Source organism: Arachis ipaensis, chromosome B8 (assembly GCF_059453495.1).
Source record: "Arachis ipaensis isolate K30076 ecotype BB chromosome B8, ASM5945349v1, whole genome shotgun sequence".
NCBI classification, from domain to species: Eukaryota; Viridiplantae; Streptophyta; class Magnoliopsida; order Fabales; family Fabaceae; genus Arachis; species Arachis ipaensis.
This window is the reverse complement of record NC_142443.1, coordinates 43,856,608-43,874,522: the sequence shown is the minus strand read 5'-3', so window position 1 is coordinate 43,874,522 and position 17,915 is coordinate 43,856,608. Positions and strand designations below refer to the sequence as shown.

At 38.5% G+C, this 17,915-nt stretch overlaps 1 protein-coding gene across 1 annotated transcript; it reads left to right on the top strand.

Annotated features, from left to right (window-relative positions):
- Nucleotides 1-6,046: 6,046 nt before the first annotated feature.
- On the top strand, nucleotides 6,047-6,751 carry LOC107611006 (uncharacterized). Its single transcript, XM_016312975.1, has one exon. It carries the CDS (start codon nucleotides 6,047-6,049, stop codon nucleotides 6,749-6,751), a length of 705 nt encoding a protein of 234 aa, XP_016168461.1.
- The last annotated feature ends 11,164 nt before the right edge of the window (nucleotides 6,752-17,915 follow it).

Genomic DNA, 17,915 nt, shown 5'->3' with positions numbered 1-17,915 from the left:
CTTTCTTCTTTAACTCGGGGACGAGCAAACATTTTAAGTTTAGTGTGGTAAAAAAATTTCTTTTTGTTTTTCCATAACCATTTATGGCACCTAAGGCCAGAGAAACCTCTAGAAAGAGGAAAGGGAAGGCAATTGCTTCCACCTCTGAGTCATGGGAGATGGAGAGATTCATCTCAAAGGTCTATCAAGACCACTTCTATGAAGTTATGGCCAAGAAGAAAGTGATCCCTGAGGTTCCTTTCAAGCTCAAAAGGAATGAGTATCCGGAGATCCGACTTGAGATTCAAAGAAGAGGTTGGGAAGTTCTCACCAACCCCATTCAATAAGTCGGGATCCTAATGGTTCAAGAGTTCTATGCAAACGCATGGATCACAAGGAACCATGATCAAAGTGTGAACCCAAATCCAAAGCATTGGCTTACTATGGTTCGGGGAAAATACTTAGATTTCAGTCCGGAAAATGTAAGGCTGGCGTTCAACTTGCCAATGATGGAAGAAAATGCACGCCCCTACACAAGAAGGGTCAACTTTGATCAAAGGTTGGACCAAATCCTCATAGACATATGTGAGGAAGGAGCTCAATAGAAAATTGACTCAAGAGGCAAGCCGGTTCAACTAAGAAGGCATGACCTCAAACCAGTGGCTAGGGGATGGCTAGAGTTCATTCAACGCTCAATCATTCCTACTAGTAACCGGTCTAAGTTACTATAGACTGGGCCATCATGATCCATAGTATCATGATTGGAGAGGAGGTGGAAGTTCATGAGATTATACCTCAAGAACTTTACAAGGTGGCTGACAAGTCTTCCACTTGGGCAAGGTTAGCCTTTCCTCACCTCATATGCCACTTCTGCAATTCAGCTAGAATTGACATAGAGGGAGATATCCTCATTGAAGAGGATAAGCCCATCACTAAGAAAAGGATGGAGCAAACAAGAGATCATGGACCTCAACATGAGCATGAGGAGATTCCTCACCATGAAATCCCTGAGATGCTTCAAGGGATGCACTTTCCTCCACAAAACTATTGGGAACAAATCAACACTTCCCTAGGAGAATTAAGTTCCAACATGGGACAACTAAGGGTGGAACACCAAGAGCACTCCATCATCCTCCATGAAATTAGAGAAGATCAAAGAGCCTTGAGGGAGGAGCAAGAAAGATAAGGAAGAGACATAGAGGAGCTCAAGAGCACCATTGGTTCTTCAAGAAGAGGAAGACACCACCCTCACTAAGGTGGACTCATTCCTTAATCTCCTTGTTTATTTATTTTCCTATTTTTCAATTTTTAAGCTTTATGATTATTTATATTTGTGTCTTATTACATGATCATTAGTGTCTAAGTGTCTATGCCTTAAAGTTATGAATATGAATCCACCACCTCTCTTGAATGAAAAATGTTTTAATTACAAAAGAACAAGAAGTACATGGTTTTGAATTCATCCTTGAAACTAGTTTAATTATTTTGATGTGGTGGCAACACTTTTTATTTTCCGAATGAATGCTAGAACAGTGCATATGTCTTTTGAAGTTGTTGTTTATGAATATTAAATATGTTGGCTCTTGAAAGAATGATGAAAAGGAGACATGTTATTTGATAATCTGAAAAATCATAAAAATGATTCTTGAAGCAAGAAAAAGCAGTGAATACAAAAGCTTGCGAAAAAAATGACGAAAAAAGAGAAAGAAAACGAAAAAGCAAGCAGAAAAAGCCAAAAACTCTTTGAACCAAAAGGCAAGAGCAAAAAACCAATAGCCCTTAAAACCAGAAGGCAAGGGTAATAAAAAAGGATCCAAGGCTTTGAGCATCAGTGGATAGGAGGGCCTAAAGGAATAAAATCCTGGCTTAAGCGGCTAAACCAAGTTGTCCCTAACCATGTGCTTGTGGCGTGAAGGTGTCAAGTGAAAACTTGAGACTAAGCGGTTAAAGTCAAGGTCCAAATCAAAAAGAAGAGTGTGCTTAAGAACCCTGGACACCTCTAATTGGGGACTTTAGCAAAGCTGGGTCACAATCTGAAAAGGTTCACCCAATTATGTGTTTGTGGCATTTATGTATCTGGTGGTAATACTGGAAAACAAAGTGCTTAGGGCCACGGCCAAGACTCATAAAGTAGCTGTGTTCAAGAATCAACATACTGAACTAGGAGAATCAATAACACTATCTAAATTCTAAGTTCCTATAGATGCCAATCATTCTGAACCTCAATGGATAAAGTGAGATGCCAAAACTATTCAAGAGGCAAAAAGCTACAAGTCCCGCTCATCTAATTGGAGCTAAGTTTCATTGATATTTTGGAATTTATGTATATTCTCTTCTTTTTATCCTATTTGATTTTCAGTTGCTTAGGGACAAGCAACAATTTAAGTTTGGTGTTGTGATGAGCGGATAATTCATACGCTTTTTGGCATTGTTTTTACATAGTTTTCAGTATGATTTAGTTAGTTTTTAGTATATTTTTATTAGTTTTTAATTAATATTCACATTTCTGGACTTTACTATGAGTTTATGTGTTTTTCTGTGATTTCAGGTATTTTCTGGCTGAAATTGAAGAACTTGAGCAAAAATCAGATTTAGAGGTTGAAGAAGGACTGCAGATACTGTTGGATTCTGACCCCCTGCACTCAAAGTAGATTTTCTGGAGCTACAGAACTCCAAATGGTGCTCCCTCAATTGCGTTGGAAAGTTGACATCCAGGAATTTCCAGAAATATATAATAGTCCATACTTTGATTAAGGATAGACGACGTAAACGGGCGTTGAACGCCATTTCCATGCTGCATTCTGGAGTCAAACGCCAGAAACAGGTTGCAAAGTGGAGTTAAACGCCAGAAACAGGTTACAAACTGGCGTTCAACTCCAAGAAAGACCTCTACACGTGTAAAGCTCATTGCTCAGCCCAAGCACACACCAAGTGGGCTCCGGAAGTGGATTTCTGCATCATTTACTCATTTCTGTAAACCCTAGTAACTAGTTTAGTATAAATAGGACTTTTTACTATCTTTGTAAGGGGATCTTTGATTAGTTTTTATGCTATCTTAGACTTTCATGGGGGCTGGCCATTCGGCCATGCCTGGACCATTATCACTTATGTATTTTCAAACGGTAGAGTTTCTACACACCATAGATTAAGGTGTGGAGCTCTGCTGTTCCTCATGAATTAATACAAAGTACTACTATTTTTCTATTCAATTTAAGCTTATTCCTATTCTAAGATATCCATTCGCACCTAAGAACATGATGAATGTGATGATTATGTGACGCTCATCATCATTCTCACTTATGAATGCGTGCCTCACAAACACTTCCGTTCTACATGCAAACAAGCTAGAATGAATATCTCTTAGATATCTAATACAGAGGACCGAGTCCGAGATATTAGAATCTTCGTGGTATAAGTTAGAACCCATGGATGGCCATTCTTGAGATCCGAAAAGTCTAAACCTTGTCTGTGGTATTCCGAGTAGGATCTGGGAAGGGATGGCTGTGACGAGCTTCAAACTCGCGAGTGCTGGGCGTAGTGACAGATGCAAAAGGATAGTAAATCCTATTCCAGTATGATCGAGAACCGACAGATGATTAGCCATGCAGTGACAGCGCATTGGACTATTTTCACAGAGAGGATGGGATGTAGCCATTGACAACGGTGATGCCCTACATAAAGCTTGCCATGGAAAGGAGTAGGAATGATTGGATGAAGACAGCAGGAAAGCAGAGGTTCAGAGGAAGGAAAGCATCTCTATACGCTTATCTGAAATTCTCACTAATGAATTACATAAGTATCTCTATCTTAGTTTATGTTTTATTTATCTTTTAGTTATTAAAACTCTATAACCATTTGAATCCGCCTGACTGAGATTTACAAGGTGACCATAGCTTGCTTCAAGCCGACAATCTCCGTGGGATCGACCCTTACTCACGTAAAGTTTATTACTTGGATGACCCAGTGCACTTGCTGGTCAGTTGTGCGAAGTTGTGACAAAGAATTAAGATTATGAACGTGCATATAAAGTTTTCAGCGCCGTTACCAAGGAATGGAACCGTCACGATTTCTGCGCACCAACTTTGTATGTCCAGACATGCTTTGTTGAATCTTTCCATGTAGCTGTGGAGAGTTTCCCGATCTCCTTGCTTGATTCCTAATAGACTTGGGGCGTGCTTAGCTTTGTCTTTTTGGATGGAGAATCTGGCCAGAAAATTCTTGGCTAAGTCGTCGAAGCTTGAGATGGACCTAGGGGGTAGATTGTCAAACCATTTAATTGCTGTCTTTGTTAAAGTAGTCAGAAAGGCTTTGCAGTGAACTGCATCTGAGGCGTCGGTAAGGTACATTCTACTTCTGAAATTACTGAGAAGATGGTTGAGATCTGCTGTGCCATCGTATAAAGTCATGTCGGAAAGTTTGAAGTCCTTTGGGATTTTGGTCCTCATGATCTCTTTGGTGAATGGGTCTTGGTCCTTACAGGGGCTATCTTCATGACCGTATCGAGTGGTTTTGGCCTTGATATCTGCTTCGAGTTTTAGGAGCTTGTCCTCTAACTCGCGGCATCGCCTAACTTCCCTTCGTAGGTCTCTCTCAGCTTCTCGTTGATGCTCCACCTCTTTTTCGAGTTGGTTTAGGAGGTCTTGAAGTGCCTCCATGGCTTCCACGTTTGGCGAATTCTTGTCTTTGTTAGGTTGAGGAGTATCTTTTGGTGTAGTGTCCGCATTTTTGTGCGGCATTCTGTCTTCTAGATCAGAGTCGTGGTCGTTGTTAAGATTATCCGCCATGATGGTGGGATGACTTCCAGGTTCCCCGGCAACGGCACCAATGTTCCGATGGTTACCTGAAACTGTAGGTCGATCTCGGACGAGATCTTATGTACTAGTCGGAGCTGACACGTCCGGCTGGTGGGTGGCGGCTAGAGCGGTTTTGTCTGACTTGTTGGGCTGACTATGCTGCTGATCCTTTGTCACTGGAGGGTGGTGGTACCTGCAAGGGACGTCGATGCTTAAGTTAGCAAGGGTATTAAGCAGGTATTTTGTAGAATCAGAGTATGAGTTATACCTGGGTGCTCCAGTGTATTTATAGTAGTGTGGAGTGACCTTTCTGGAGATAAGATAGTTATCTTATCTTATCTTATCTTTGAGTGAGGTCATTCTTATCTTCAAGGGAACCGCCCTTATCTCTATAGGCTTGGACTGCCTTTGGATTTGGGTCGTGTTCCTCTGTTGGGCCCTTTTTGGGCTTTCCTGGTGATTTGGCCAACCTCTTTTGAGAAGAGGTCGGATAGTCCTGACCTAAAGAGGTCGGTCGACTTGTCGCTAAACAACCCGGGTCGGACAGCTCGACCCAGGGTATGAACACTTCTCCTCAAGGCAATTTTAATCAGAATAACTTCAACAACAATCGTCAGTTTCAGCCCTCTCAACAATGTCAAGCACTTCCACTTTTTTAGAAATCTTCTGACTTGGAATCTATAGTTGCAGAGCTCTCCATGAGTACCCACAATTTTATGCAGGAAACCCGAGCTTCATTCAGAAACTTGGAGATTCAAGTGGGTCAGTTGAGCAAGCAAGCACCTGAGAGGCCTTCTAATACTCTTTCCAGTGACACAATGCCTAACCCAAAGGAAGAGTACATGGCCATACATCTGAGAAGTAGTAAGGTAGCAGGTTCAGAAGCAAAAGTTAGTGAGGAGCTGGTTGAAAAAGAAGCTTAGGAGAAGACTGAGGACAGAGTAGAGCATGCCCCTCTAAGGCATCTGGATAACCCCTTTTCAGTTGATCTTGAGCAACATCCAGTGAAGTCTCCAGCACTTGAGTACAAGCCAAAGATGCTATATCTTCAGAGGTTTCAGAAGGCCACCAAAGAAAAATATTTTTCAAGATTTTTAGAGGTCTTCAAGAAGCTTCAAATCAACATTCCTTTTGCAGAAGCTTTTGAGCAAATGCCTTTTTATACTAAGTTCATGAAGGAGTTGTTGACTAACAAGAGGAACTGGAAAGAGAGTAAAATAGTGGTGCTAACAAATGAATGCAGTGCAATTATATAGCAGGATCTCCCTGAGAAGATGCAAGATCCGGGAAGCTTTCTAATTTCTTACACCATTGGAGACATTACTAGTCAGAGAGCATTATGTGATCTTGGAGCTAGCATCAATCTCATGCCACTTTTCTTGATGAGAAAGCTCAAAATTGATGAGGTAAAACCCACTCGTATTTCTCTTCAACTTGTTGATCGTGCAATTAAATTTTCTCTTAGAGTTGTTGAGAATTTACTGGTGAAAGTAGGACTTTTTTTTATTTTTCCTGCTAATTTTGTCATACTGGATATGGAAGAGGACAAGAATGCCTCCATTATTTTAGGAAGATCCTATTTAGCTACAGGGAGAGCCCTTATTGATGTGCACAAGGGTGAGTTGACTCTGAGAGTCAATGAAGAAGATATTGTCCTTAATGTGCTTGAGGCTCTACAACACCCTAGTGATTCTGAGGGGTGTATGAGAGTTTATCTTATTGAGCCACTGATTCAAGAGATTTTTGATGCCAAAGAGCTTGATGGTGTTTTGGAACCCCCTTCAGAGGATGGTTTGCTTGAGATTGATGATTCACCACCTCAAGAGAAGGTGTCACACATGCCTGATATAGAGGAAGGGCCTCCGAAGCTTGAGTTGAAACCCTTGCCTCCCTCTTTGAAGTATGCTTTTCTAGGCGAGCAAGATTCCTATCCAGTGATCATTAGCTCCTCTCTGAGACATGAGGAAGGGGAAGCTTGATACAAGTGCTCAAGATCCATAAAACAGCTCTTGGGCAGACCATTAGTGATTTGAAGGGGATTAGTCCGGCTAAGTGTATTCACAAGATCTTTCTTGAGGATGATGCTAAACCAGTTGTGCAACCACAAAGACGACTCAATCCAACCATGAAAGAGGTGGTCCAGAAAGACGTAATGAAGCTTTGGAAAGTTGGGAGAATTTACCCAATTTCTGACAGTCCACGGGGTGAATCCTGTGCAAGTGGTTCCCAAGAAAGGAGGGGTGACAGTGGTCAAGAATGAGAAGAATGAACTTATTCTCACAAGGACCGTCACGAGGTGGCATATGGGTATTGATTACAGAAGGCTCAATACTGCAACAAGGAAAGATCACTTCCCTTTGTCTTTCATTGATCAGATGCTTGAGAGGTTACCTGGCCATGAATTTTATTGTTTTTTAGATGGATATTCTGGCTATAATCAAATTGCTGTAGACCCTCAAGATCAAGAGAAGACGACGTTCACTTGCCCTTTTGGAGTGTTTGCTTACCGAAAGATGCCGATTAGACTGTGCAATGTATAACAACCCCAGTTTTTAAAAAAAATAATGAGTTATTAGTTTATTTATGATAATTTTCGATAATTTTATTTAAAGAAAATTATTCTTTTAAATGTAATTAAAATAAATTTTATGATACTTTGAGTTTAAAATTCAATAAAATTTTCTAAATAATTGAGTATTTTCATATTAAGGATTTAAAGATTTAATAAATGAAGATTTTATACAATTTAAATTAAAATAATTAAAAATATTTGATTAATATTATGAACTAAAAGAAAATTTATTTATTTATCTCTAGTCTTAAATTAGAGTATTTAATTAAAAAAATAATTTATAATTTGAAAAATAAATAGTATTCTTAAAATTAATCATATTGATTAAATTTGGTTTTAAATCAATAATCTATTTAAACCCTAAATTTCCAATTTTAAACCCTAATTTCACTAGTCCTAACCCTTCTAAAACACACACATGTACCTCCACACTTGTTCATTTCTCAAAGAGCCATGTTTATCCCTTCCTCATCCACCGCCATTCCCTTTTCTTTTTACTTCACCCACACCTACGTAACAAAAGAAAGAAAGAAATCAGAAGGGTAGAAATGAAGAGGGATTGAAAGAGTGAAAGAACCAGAGCCGCGGGAGAAAAAGGAAGGGAGGGGAGGCTCCACCATGCCGCCAGCTCGCTGCGCACCACTACCGCCCGTGAAGCCAAAGAGATCGCCGCTGTCACAGGGAAGAGGAGGAGAGAAAGAGTAGAGTGCGAGAGAACCAAAGACACAAGAGATAAGGAGAATGCAGCAGCCAGAGAGGGAGGTAGCGCCGCTGCCGTCGCCACTGGTTCTAATGCCGCTGCCATGGAGAAGATAATGACGCAAGGAAGAGAGGGAGACAAAGTCGTGCACCACCATCAAAGCCAGCGGCATCCCAACCCTTCTTGTCTTAGTCTCAATTCTGTAACTCTTGAACCTACCATGATTATACCTTTGTTCTGTTTAAATGTTGTTCCTTTGTCAAATTCTTATTTTAATTTCAATAGCATGTCTCTGTTTTAGCACGGCCATATTACTCCTCTTATTTTTTTGCTGGGGCCGTTTTGAGTGAGGATGTTTGTGCCACTATAGAATTGCTAGAGTTGCTGCTGCCATGGATTAAAAAGAAAGGGGATTGTCGCATTTAAATTCGGCGGTTTTGACTAACTGAGGTAGGGGATTTATTTTAAAAATAAAGGTTTTAAATTATGAATGCCAATAAAATTAAATGAGTAATTGTAAATAGTTTATGGTTGCTTTGTGTGAATAATTGTTGGAATTGAGTTGAATCATAGCTGTGATTGGTGATTGGTTTAATGATTTCATGTAGTAATTATAGATGATGTTATGTATTTTGAAGTTATACTTGCTGCTAGTACTTGTTGATGATGATTGTGAGTATGGAATATTGAGATGGCTACTGAAAATTTATTTGATGAATCATAACTTGAGATATGTTGTGATAGATGAGATGCTAAAGAATGGATGTTGTGATAATATGATTACGTTGCCCTTATGATATGAAATCGTGATATATTGAATTAAGTGTTCTTGGTCAAATTCGGCTAGTCTAAAGAAAATTATAATTGTGGTTTTAGAGGAATTTTAGGCTTGAATATAAAATATGGTATGAAGGGTTGTTAAAATTACTTAATGCAGAATTTTTTGCATAATTGGCAGCAATTTAAAATAAAAACTGGGAGAAATCTAGACATAATTTTCGATCAAAATTATTTTTTTGTCAAACTTAAAGAAGTCAAGAATTCTCCATAAAAAGTTCAAGGAATTCGGCCAGGTGGTTTGGAATCTATAAATTTTTGAAGTTTAGTGGTTGCTGTAGAATTTTTTGGTTTTCTAGTTCTGCAGTACCAAATTCCAGATGCTATAACTTTTATTTTGTTTGGAATTTTGAGTTGCTTCCAAAAAAATTTTAAATATCTATCAGTCTATTTTAAGTGAGTACAAATTTTATTTCCATTGCTATTTTGTAGAGTTAGTTATAACTCTTGGAAGCTGAACTGTTCACAGGAAATTCAAAACTAATTTAAAGAAAGAGAGCAGCATTTCCAACTGACATTTAATTAACCAAATGAGGTACTATGGATCTAGAATTTATTTGTCCTAAAACTTTGGGGTGTTAAGTGTATTCTCACCAAAATATGGAAGTATCGAATTAGAATTGGATTTATCATGAATTTATCAAAAACAGAGCTGCTTGTTGTATTTTTTCTGAATTCTCTTCAGTGTGGCAGCAGATTTAATTAAGTTGGCTATCGGATTCAATTCTAATCCAAACGTGGTAAAACTTGATTTAGACTCAAAGGATATGTGCAAATTTGGCAGAATGTAACAGCTTAGTTAAACAAATGTGTGTAGGTTATCCCTAGGACACGTTTAAAGCTAAGCGGTGATGCAGAGGTATACTTAGCTGTAAGGTGAAGTGGAGGCATAATGGAAAGAAAAGAAAGTGAGAATTAAAGAATGGACAGGGTACTTAGATGAAAAGAAAAGGGAAGTAAAGAATGAAATAAATAATTGAGAATTGTATGTTAAACGGGCCTTGTGCCAAACTGCTAATGCGAAAGTGCCCGCCTAACTAATAGCCTGAGATTGCTAATGCGAGAATATTCGCCTAACTAATAGCACTATTTCTTACTATGATGCACCTTAAAATGCTATTATGATAAGGCCTAACTGACACGGGTAACCGTGATGCCAAGGTGTCTAACTGACACAGCAAAGAAACCATATTCGGGGTTCACTTCGAATAACGTCGGGTTGCGGGTAGACAACCGACGCATGAGCTCATGGCCTGCGCTAGAAACAGGCATGAATCATCTTATTTGCATATTTACATTTGATTGTGTTTGTTTTATTTTGTTTATCTGTGATTGTGGTGTTGTTTTGGTGACTTGCTTGTGTGCTTGATTTGATACTTTACTTGTGCTGTGGTCTTAATAATTAATGTACTAAGGATTGATGTTTGTATGTTGGATTTAGGTATATTGTTTGTGATGTTAGCTTATTTAGATCTTGCAGTAACTTGAGGAATGTTATTTACATATAAGGAATTGTTAATGAGACTAAGATTTTGTCTAAGTAACGTAATTTAAAGAAAGCGAGTTAAAACTGTTTCTAAGTAAAATTATTTTTGTGATGTGAATTAACTATTTGTATTTACTCTGTTTATTATGGTGTTCACGTTCCCTACTGAGAACATGTGGCTTTGTTCTTACCCTAATGTTTTTCAAAAACCTTTTCAGAGGTACAGACAAGACGACTAATTGGAAATCTACAGATTAATAGAAGATTTATTTGGCTAGTTGCTTCTGGGTTTATTCCCCTTGCCCTTGATGTTTCTATAGTGTTATATTTTTACAGAGGGGTAGGTTTGTAATTGAGTCTTGCATGAACAATTATTATGTATTAATAGTAAATATGTGAGTATATGTTTATCTGACATAGTTTAGCTTGAAGTATATACCAAAATAAAAGGAATTTCGTTTTTCTTAAAAACTATTGACCAGTTAACGTGTAGAGGCTCAATATTAAATAGCTAATAAAAGAAAAATAGAGTAGTAATGCCTCATTCTTAGTACGATTATGACGTGCTAAAAATTAAGGTGTTACACTATGGTATCAGAGCAGTTCGTTCTAGTAGAGCCTTGGGAAGGGACTGATTATGCTTTACTGCAAACTCTGAGTGTCTGTCATGCGATGGAACTTGTCATAATGACAAGAGTTAGATTTTATATGCATGACTGTCTGTTGATTAAAGCTGTTAGCCTACCATTGCATACCTTATGGTATTAAGTCTGGCCAACTTAATACTAATAATTTATGTATATGGAAACACTAATAGGTTGTCATGGACAAAATAGAGTTAATAAGTAATGCGAATCATGGGGATTGGGGACGTTAGAAGTTAAGTTTTAGGAGTTGGCTTCGTTTCAATGTATAATTCTTATTCGTGCTGATGTAAATCTCTTCCTTGATTGCTTGCAGTAGAATTCTTTGTTTCCAATTCTTCTTGGGATGTGTTTTGAATATCTTCTGACCATAACTTGTTGTTCATACATATCCTTACTTGAGTATGTTCCTAATTATTACTTGAACCTTTCGGAATATTCATCCTTATTGCTATTTACCTGTCATTATTATGTGCATCCTTGTTAGAGTCTAATCTTAAGAATCTTTCTAAATCTCCACAGTACACTACACCTTTTCTGTCATCTTCATGAGATATGATTTCTTTCACATTTGAAAAACTGAATATGTTAAACCTTTTTGTTTCTTTTCTTTGATGTTTTTGAAAGTGGGCTTGAAATAAATCTTTTCCATCTTATATCAATTTTCAAGGACAAAAATTTTTGTAAGGTGGGTAGGATATAACAACCCCAGCTTTTAAAAAAATAAATAATAAGTTATTAGTTTATTTATGATAATTGTTGATAATTTTATTTAAAGAAAATTATTTCTCTAAATGTAATTAAAATAAATTTTATTATACTTTGAGTTTTAAATTCAATAAAATTTTCTAAATAATTGAGTATTTTCATATTAAGGATTTAAAGTTTTAATAAATAAAAATTTTATACAATTTAAATTAAAAAAATTAAAAAAGTTTTGATTAATATTATGAACTAAAAAAATTATTTATTTATCTCTAGTCTTAAATTAGAGTATTTAATTAAAAAAATAATTTATAATTTAAAAAATAAATAGTATTCTTAAAATTAATCATATTGATTAAATTTGGTTTTAAATCAATACTCTACTCAAACCCTAAATCCCCAATTTTAAACCCTAATTTCACTAATTCTAACCTTTCTAAAACACACACGTACTTCCACACTTGTTCATTTCTCAAAGAGCCACATTTACCCCTTCCTCACCCACCGCCATTCCCTTTTCTTTTTACTTCGCCCACACCTACATAAAAAAAAAAAGGAAAGAAAGAAATCAGAAGGGTAGAAATGAAGAGGGATTGAAAGAGTGAGGGAACCAAAGCCGGGGAGAAAAAGGAAGGGAGGGGTAGGCTCCACCGTGCCGCCAGCTTACCGCGCACCACTGTCGCCCGTGAAGCCGAAGGGATCGCCGCCGTCACAGAGAAGAGGAGGAGAGAAAAAGAAGAGCGCGAGAGAAGCAAAGACACAAGAGAGAAGGAGAATGCAGCGGCCAGAGAGGGAGGCAGCGCCGCTGCCGTCGCCACTAGTTCTACTGCCGCTGTCATGGAGATGAGAACGACGTGAGGAAGAGAGGAAGACAGAGTCGTGCACCACCATCAGAGCCACCGACATCCCCACTCTTCTTGTCTTAGTCTCAATTCTGTAATTCTAAGGAGTGATGTTTATATGTTGGATTTAGGTATATTGTTTGTGATGCTAGCTTATTTAGATATTGCAGTAACTTGAGGAATGTTGTTTACATATAAAGAATTGTTAATGAGACTAAGATTTTGTCTAAGTAACGTAATTTAAAGAAAGGGAGTTAAAACTGTTTCTAAGTAAAATTATTTTTGTGATATGAATTAACTATTTGTATTTACTCTGTTTATTATGGCGTTCATGTTCCCTACTGAGAACGTGTCGCTTTGTTCTCATCCTAAAGTTTTTCAAAATCCTTTTCAGAGGTACAGATAGGACGACTAATTAGAAAGCTACGAATGAATAGAAGACTTGTTTGTCTAGTTGCTTCTGGGTTTATTCCCCTCGCCCTTGATGTTTCTAGAGTGTTATATTTTTACAGAGGGGGTAGGTTTGCAATTGAGTCTTGCATGAATAATTATCATGTATTAATATTAATTATGTGAGTATATGTTTATTTGACATAGTTTAGCTTGAAGTATATACCAAACTAAAAGAAATTTCGATTTTCTTAAAAACTATCGACCAGTTAACGTGTAGAGGCTCAATATTAAATAGCTAATAAAAGAAAAATAGAGTAGTAACGCCTCATTCTTAGTACGATCATGACGTGCTAAAAGTTAAGTTGTTACACAATGTCCCAATGACTTTTTGGAGGTGTATACTTTCTATTTTCTCAGATATGGTTGAAAAGTTCATTGAGGTATTTATGGATGCCTTTTCTATTTTTGGTAATTCTTTTGATTCTTGCCTAAAACATCTTTCCTTAGTCTTGAAGCGGTGCCAAGAAACAAACCTTGTTTTGAATTGGAAAAAATGCCATTTTATGGTAACTGAGCATTGTTCTTGGGCACTGAATTCAAGTAACAGAATAGAGGTTGACAAAGTTAAGGTAGAGGTAATTGAAAAATTACCACCTCCCACTAATGCAAAGGCAATCCGAAGTTTCTTGGGACATGCAGGCTATTATAAAAGATTTATAAAGGATTTTTCTAAGATTGCTAAGCCTCTGAGCAACCTCTTGGTTGTAGACATTCCTTTTTTGTTTTGATGATGATTCTTTGCCTGCCTTTGAGACTCTGAAAGCTATGCTTGTATCTGCTCCCATAATAGCTCTTCCTAACTGGGATTTACGGTTTGAATTGATGTGTGATGCCAGTGATCATGCTATAGGAGCTGTCTTAGGACAGAGACAAGACAAGCTTGTGCACGTCATTTATTATGCTAGCTGTGTGTTAAATGACACACAAAAGAATTACACAACTATAGAAAAAGAGTTATTAGCTGTAGTTTATGCATTTGATAAGTTTAGGTCCTATTTGATTGGTTCTGTGGTTATTATTTTCACTAACCATACTGCTCTTAAATACCTTCTAACTAAACAGGATGTTAAACTAAGATTGATTAGGTGGGTGCTCCTTCTTCAAAAGTTTGATATTGAGATTAGAGACAGAAAATGGTCAGAGAATCAAGTGGCTAACCATCTTTTCAGGATTGAACCTGAAAAGAGAATGCAACAGCCCACTCCTGTGACTGAGACCTTTTTGGATAAGCAATTCTTTGTCATTCAGAGGGCTCCGTGGTTTGCAAACATTGCAAACAACAAGGCCATGAGGTTTATCCCCAATGAGTACACTAAACAACAATTTAAGAAGCTATTGAATGATGCCAAGTACTTCTTGTGGGAGGAACCTTACCTTTTCAATATATGCTCAAATGGTATTATCCGGCGTTGTGTCTCAGATGAGGAAACACAATAGATTCTCTGGCATTGTCATGGTTCCGAGTATAGTGGCCGCTTTGGAGGTGAGAGGACAGCAACTAAAGTCCTTCAGAGCGGGTTTTATTGGCCGACTCTCTTTTAAGTCTCTCGGGACTTTGTGCGGAATTGTGACAAGTGTCGGAAGGCTAAGAATCTGCCCAACAACCATGAGATGCCACAACAAGGAATACTAGAATTGAATTATTTGATGTGTGGGGCATTGACTTCATGGGACCTTTTCTACCCTCATATTCAAATAATTACATTCTGGAGGTGGTTGATTATGTATCCAAGTGGGTGGAAGCAGTGGCTTTACCCACTAATGATGCCAAAGTGGTGCTGAGCTTTCTTTAGAGATATATTTTCAGCCAGTTTGGTGTCCCGAATATACTAATTAGTGATGGAAGAAGCTACTTCTGCAATAGACAGCTAGACTCTCTTCTGTAGAAGTATGGAGTCCATCATAAAATGGCAACCCCTATCACCTACAAACAAGTGGATAGGTTGAGGTTTCTACTAGAGAACTCAAGAGGATTCTGGAAAAGACAGTTAGTACCTCACAGAAGGACTGGGCTAGGAAGCTTGAAGATGCTCTCTAGGTATACCGGACGGCATTCAAGACTCCTATTAGCATGTCCCATATCAGCTGGTCTATGACAAAGCCTGTCACTTAGTAGTGGAGTTGGAGCACAAAGGTTACTAGGCAACAAAGTTCCTGAACTTTGAGTGTCTCTGTATGGTCATGTGGAACTTCAAGAAGAATACTCTAATAGGAGGTTCACTGTCAATGGCCACAGGCTGAAGCACTATCTTGGAGGCAAGGTTGATTGTTAGAGGTCCGCTCATTTGCTGACTTAGCAAAGCTGACCGTCAAGTTAGTGATGTTAAAGAAGCTCTTTTTGGAGGTAACCCAATAATTTGTATCCTTATATTTTCTATTTGTTTTGAATTTATTTAGTTTGTTTTAATTTCTTATAGTTTTCCTTCTTTTTACTTGTAGTTTGGTCAGGGTGGCACCAAACTTGAGAATCTTAAGTTTGGCGCCACATGCACAAGTTTAAAGAAGTTGGCTACTGGAAGAGTGGTGCCAAACTTGAGAAACTCAAGTTTGGCGCCAAGTGCTCATATTTGGAGATGTTGGCTTTGGAAGGGGTGGCGCCAAACTTGAATATATGAAGTTTGGCGCCACCAATAAGTAATTAGAGGAGTTCCATTTTGCCAGGGTGGCACCAAACTTGGCCACCCTGGCATTTGGCACCGTATTTTCATAAAAAAATAAAAATTTAGGCGCCAAATGTCGCATCACTGGCGATTGGCGCCAAGGGAGATTTACACGAAGAATTTGGTTCGGCCAGGCGCCGCATCACTAGCGTTTGGCACTAGGGAGGAAGAACAAGGGAATTTGATTTGGAATTTCAATTTTACACGAGAATCACTCGTGATTCTCCCTACTTTTTGCTAACCCCTATACCCCTGACATCTTTCCATCCCCATATCCTTTTTCAAATCAATTTCCAACCCCCATATCCCTCATCAAATCATTCCTCCCTTCCCCAAACCCCTCCCCTTGACCGAGCCCTCCTTTTTTCTTGTTTTTCCTTTCCATACCCTTCTTAACCCCCTTTCCCCCTCTATGTAAGCCCCCACACTACATTACCCATCACAACTTCCTTCCATTACATTCACCACAAACCAATTCACAACCACTTGTTCCCTTCCACCCTATTCTCCACAACAACAACATATACATATTCCTTCCCCCCAAACCACAACCGTCAACCACACATTCCCCCTCCCTTTTCTTTTCTAATTTTATTTTATTTCCATACCCCTTATATCCACTACGCCTTATCTGTCTCCATTCTCTTCCTCCTCTTTGTCCTATTTTATTTTTGCTCGGAAATGAGCAATCGTTTAAGTTTGGTGTTATCATGCTGCTCGTTTCTTCTGTTTGATTTCAATGTCACCAAAGAGCACTGATACTTCAAGAAAGAGAAAGGACAATGAACCGGCCACCAGCTCTTTTGATTCAAGGAGGTTCTGCTCCAAGTTACATGAGGAGCACTTCTTTGAGGTTACTTCCAAGAGAGTCGTGATTCTGGAAGTGAAATTTGCATTGAAACTGGACGAGTATTCGAAAATTTGGTTCCAAATTGAGAGGTGGGGTTGCAATTTCTCTGTGACCCGCACACTGAGGTTGGGCAATTGATGGTTCAAGAGTTCTGTGATAACCTTTGGATCACCTATAAGGATGTCCAAGGGGTGAATGAGAAGAATCATCAGACTTTTGTGAAAGGAGGAGTATTGAATTTCAGTCCAAGGAGCATCTAACAAGTCCTCCAGTTGCCACTTGCTGAGCATACTTTGACTAGCTACAGTGAAAGGGTGAACCAGAACCAGAAGTTGGACCGAGTGCTTGCTGAGATCTGCCTCCCAGGAGCCTAGTCGAGGTTGGGTTTGGATTTTAGACTGAACCAACTGAAGAGCAGCGACCTCATTCCTTCGGCTAGGGGATGGCTAGACTTCATCTGAAGGTCTATTATGCCTACTAGCAACTGGTCGAAATGTACTGTGGATTGAGCCATACTGATCCACTGCATCATGAACAAGGAGTATGTGAATGTGCAAGACATAATTGCACATCAGATATAATGCGTTGCATCCAACCCCTCTTCACATGCTAGATTGGGAGTCCTGTACCTCATTTACCACCTCTGTGACGCTTCTAGGGTGAAGGTGGAGAATGATTTTCCTATTTCGATTGAGAGACCAGTCACCAAGAAGACCATGGAGTATGTGAGGGAGTACTAGAGGGTCTAGAGAGGAGAGCAAGCCGAGAAGGAGGCTTAGCAAGACCAGCCTCCTGTACCTCTGGGGCATTACTTCCCACCTCAGGAGTACTGACAGCAACTTACTTCCTCTCTTGAGTAGATGAGGATAACACAGGATAGTCACGACATCCTTCTCCATCAGATTGTGGCGGAGCAAGAGACTCAGCGCCATGAACTTTTTCAGCTGAGGCAGGATTTTGGGTGACTGAGAGGACCATACGGACTGCAGCCTGGGGAGAGAGACACCAACCGTGATGACTGAGGTGGTTTAGTTCCTTTCTCACTTCCTATTTTCCTTCCGCTATTAATATATTATCTTCCTATTTTCTGTTGCGTTTCTTTATATGTTGCATGATATGTAGTATTTTCAGTTTTTTAGGTTTTAGTTTGATTCAGTTGTTTATTTTTTAATTTGAAAATATGTCTCATGTATTGCTCACTAAGATTGAATCTAAAAAGAAAAAGGAAAGAAAGTGATGTATTGCACAAAAAAGTGAGTTTATATTTAAGAATAGTCTTATTTACTTAGATGTGGTGTTGTTTATCTGTGAATTTGAATGCATGATATGAATAGTACATATTTTAATTTGGATAAAAGGATGTTGATGCCTGATAAACCACTATTTTATGGTTT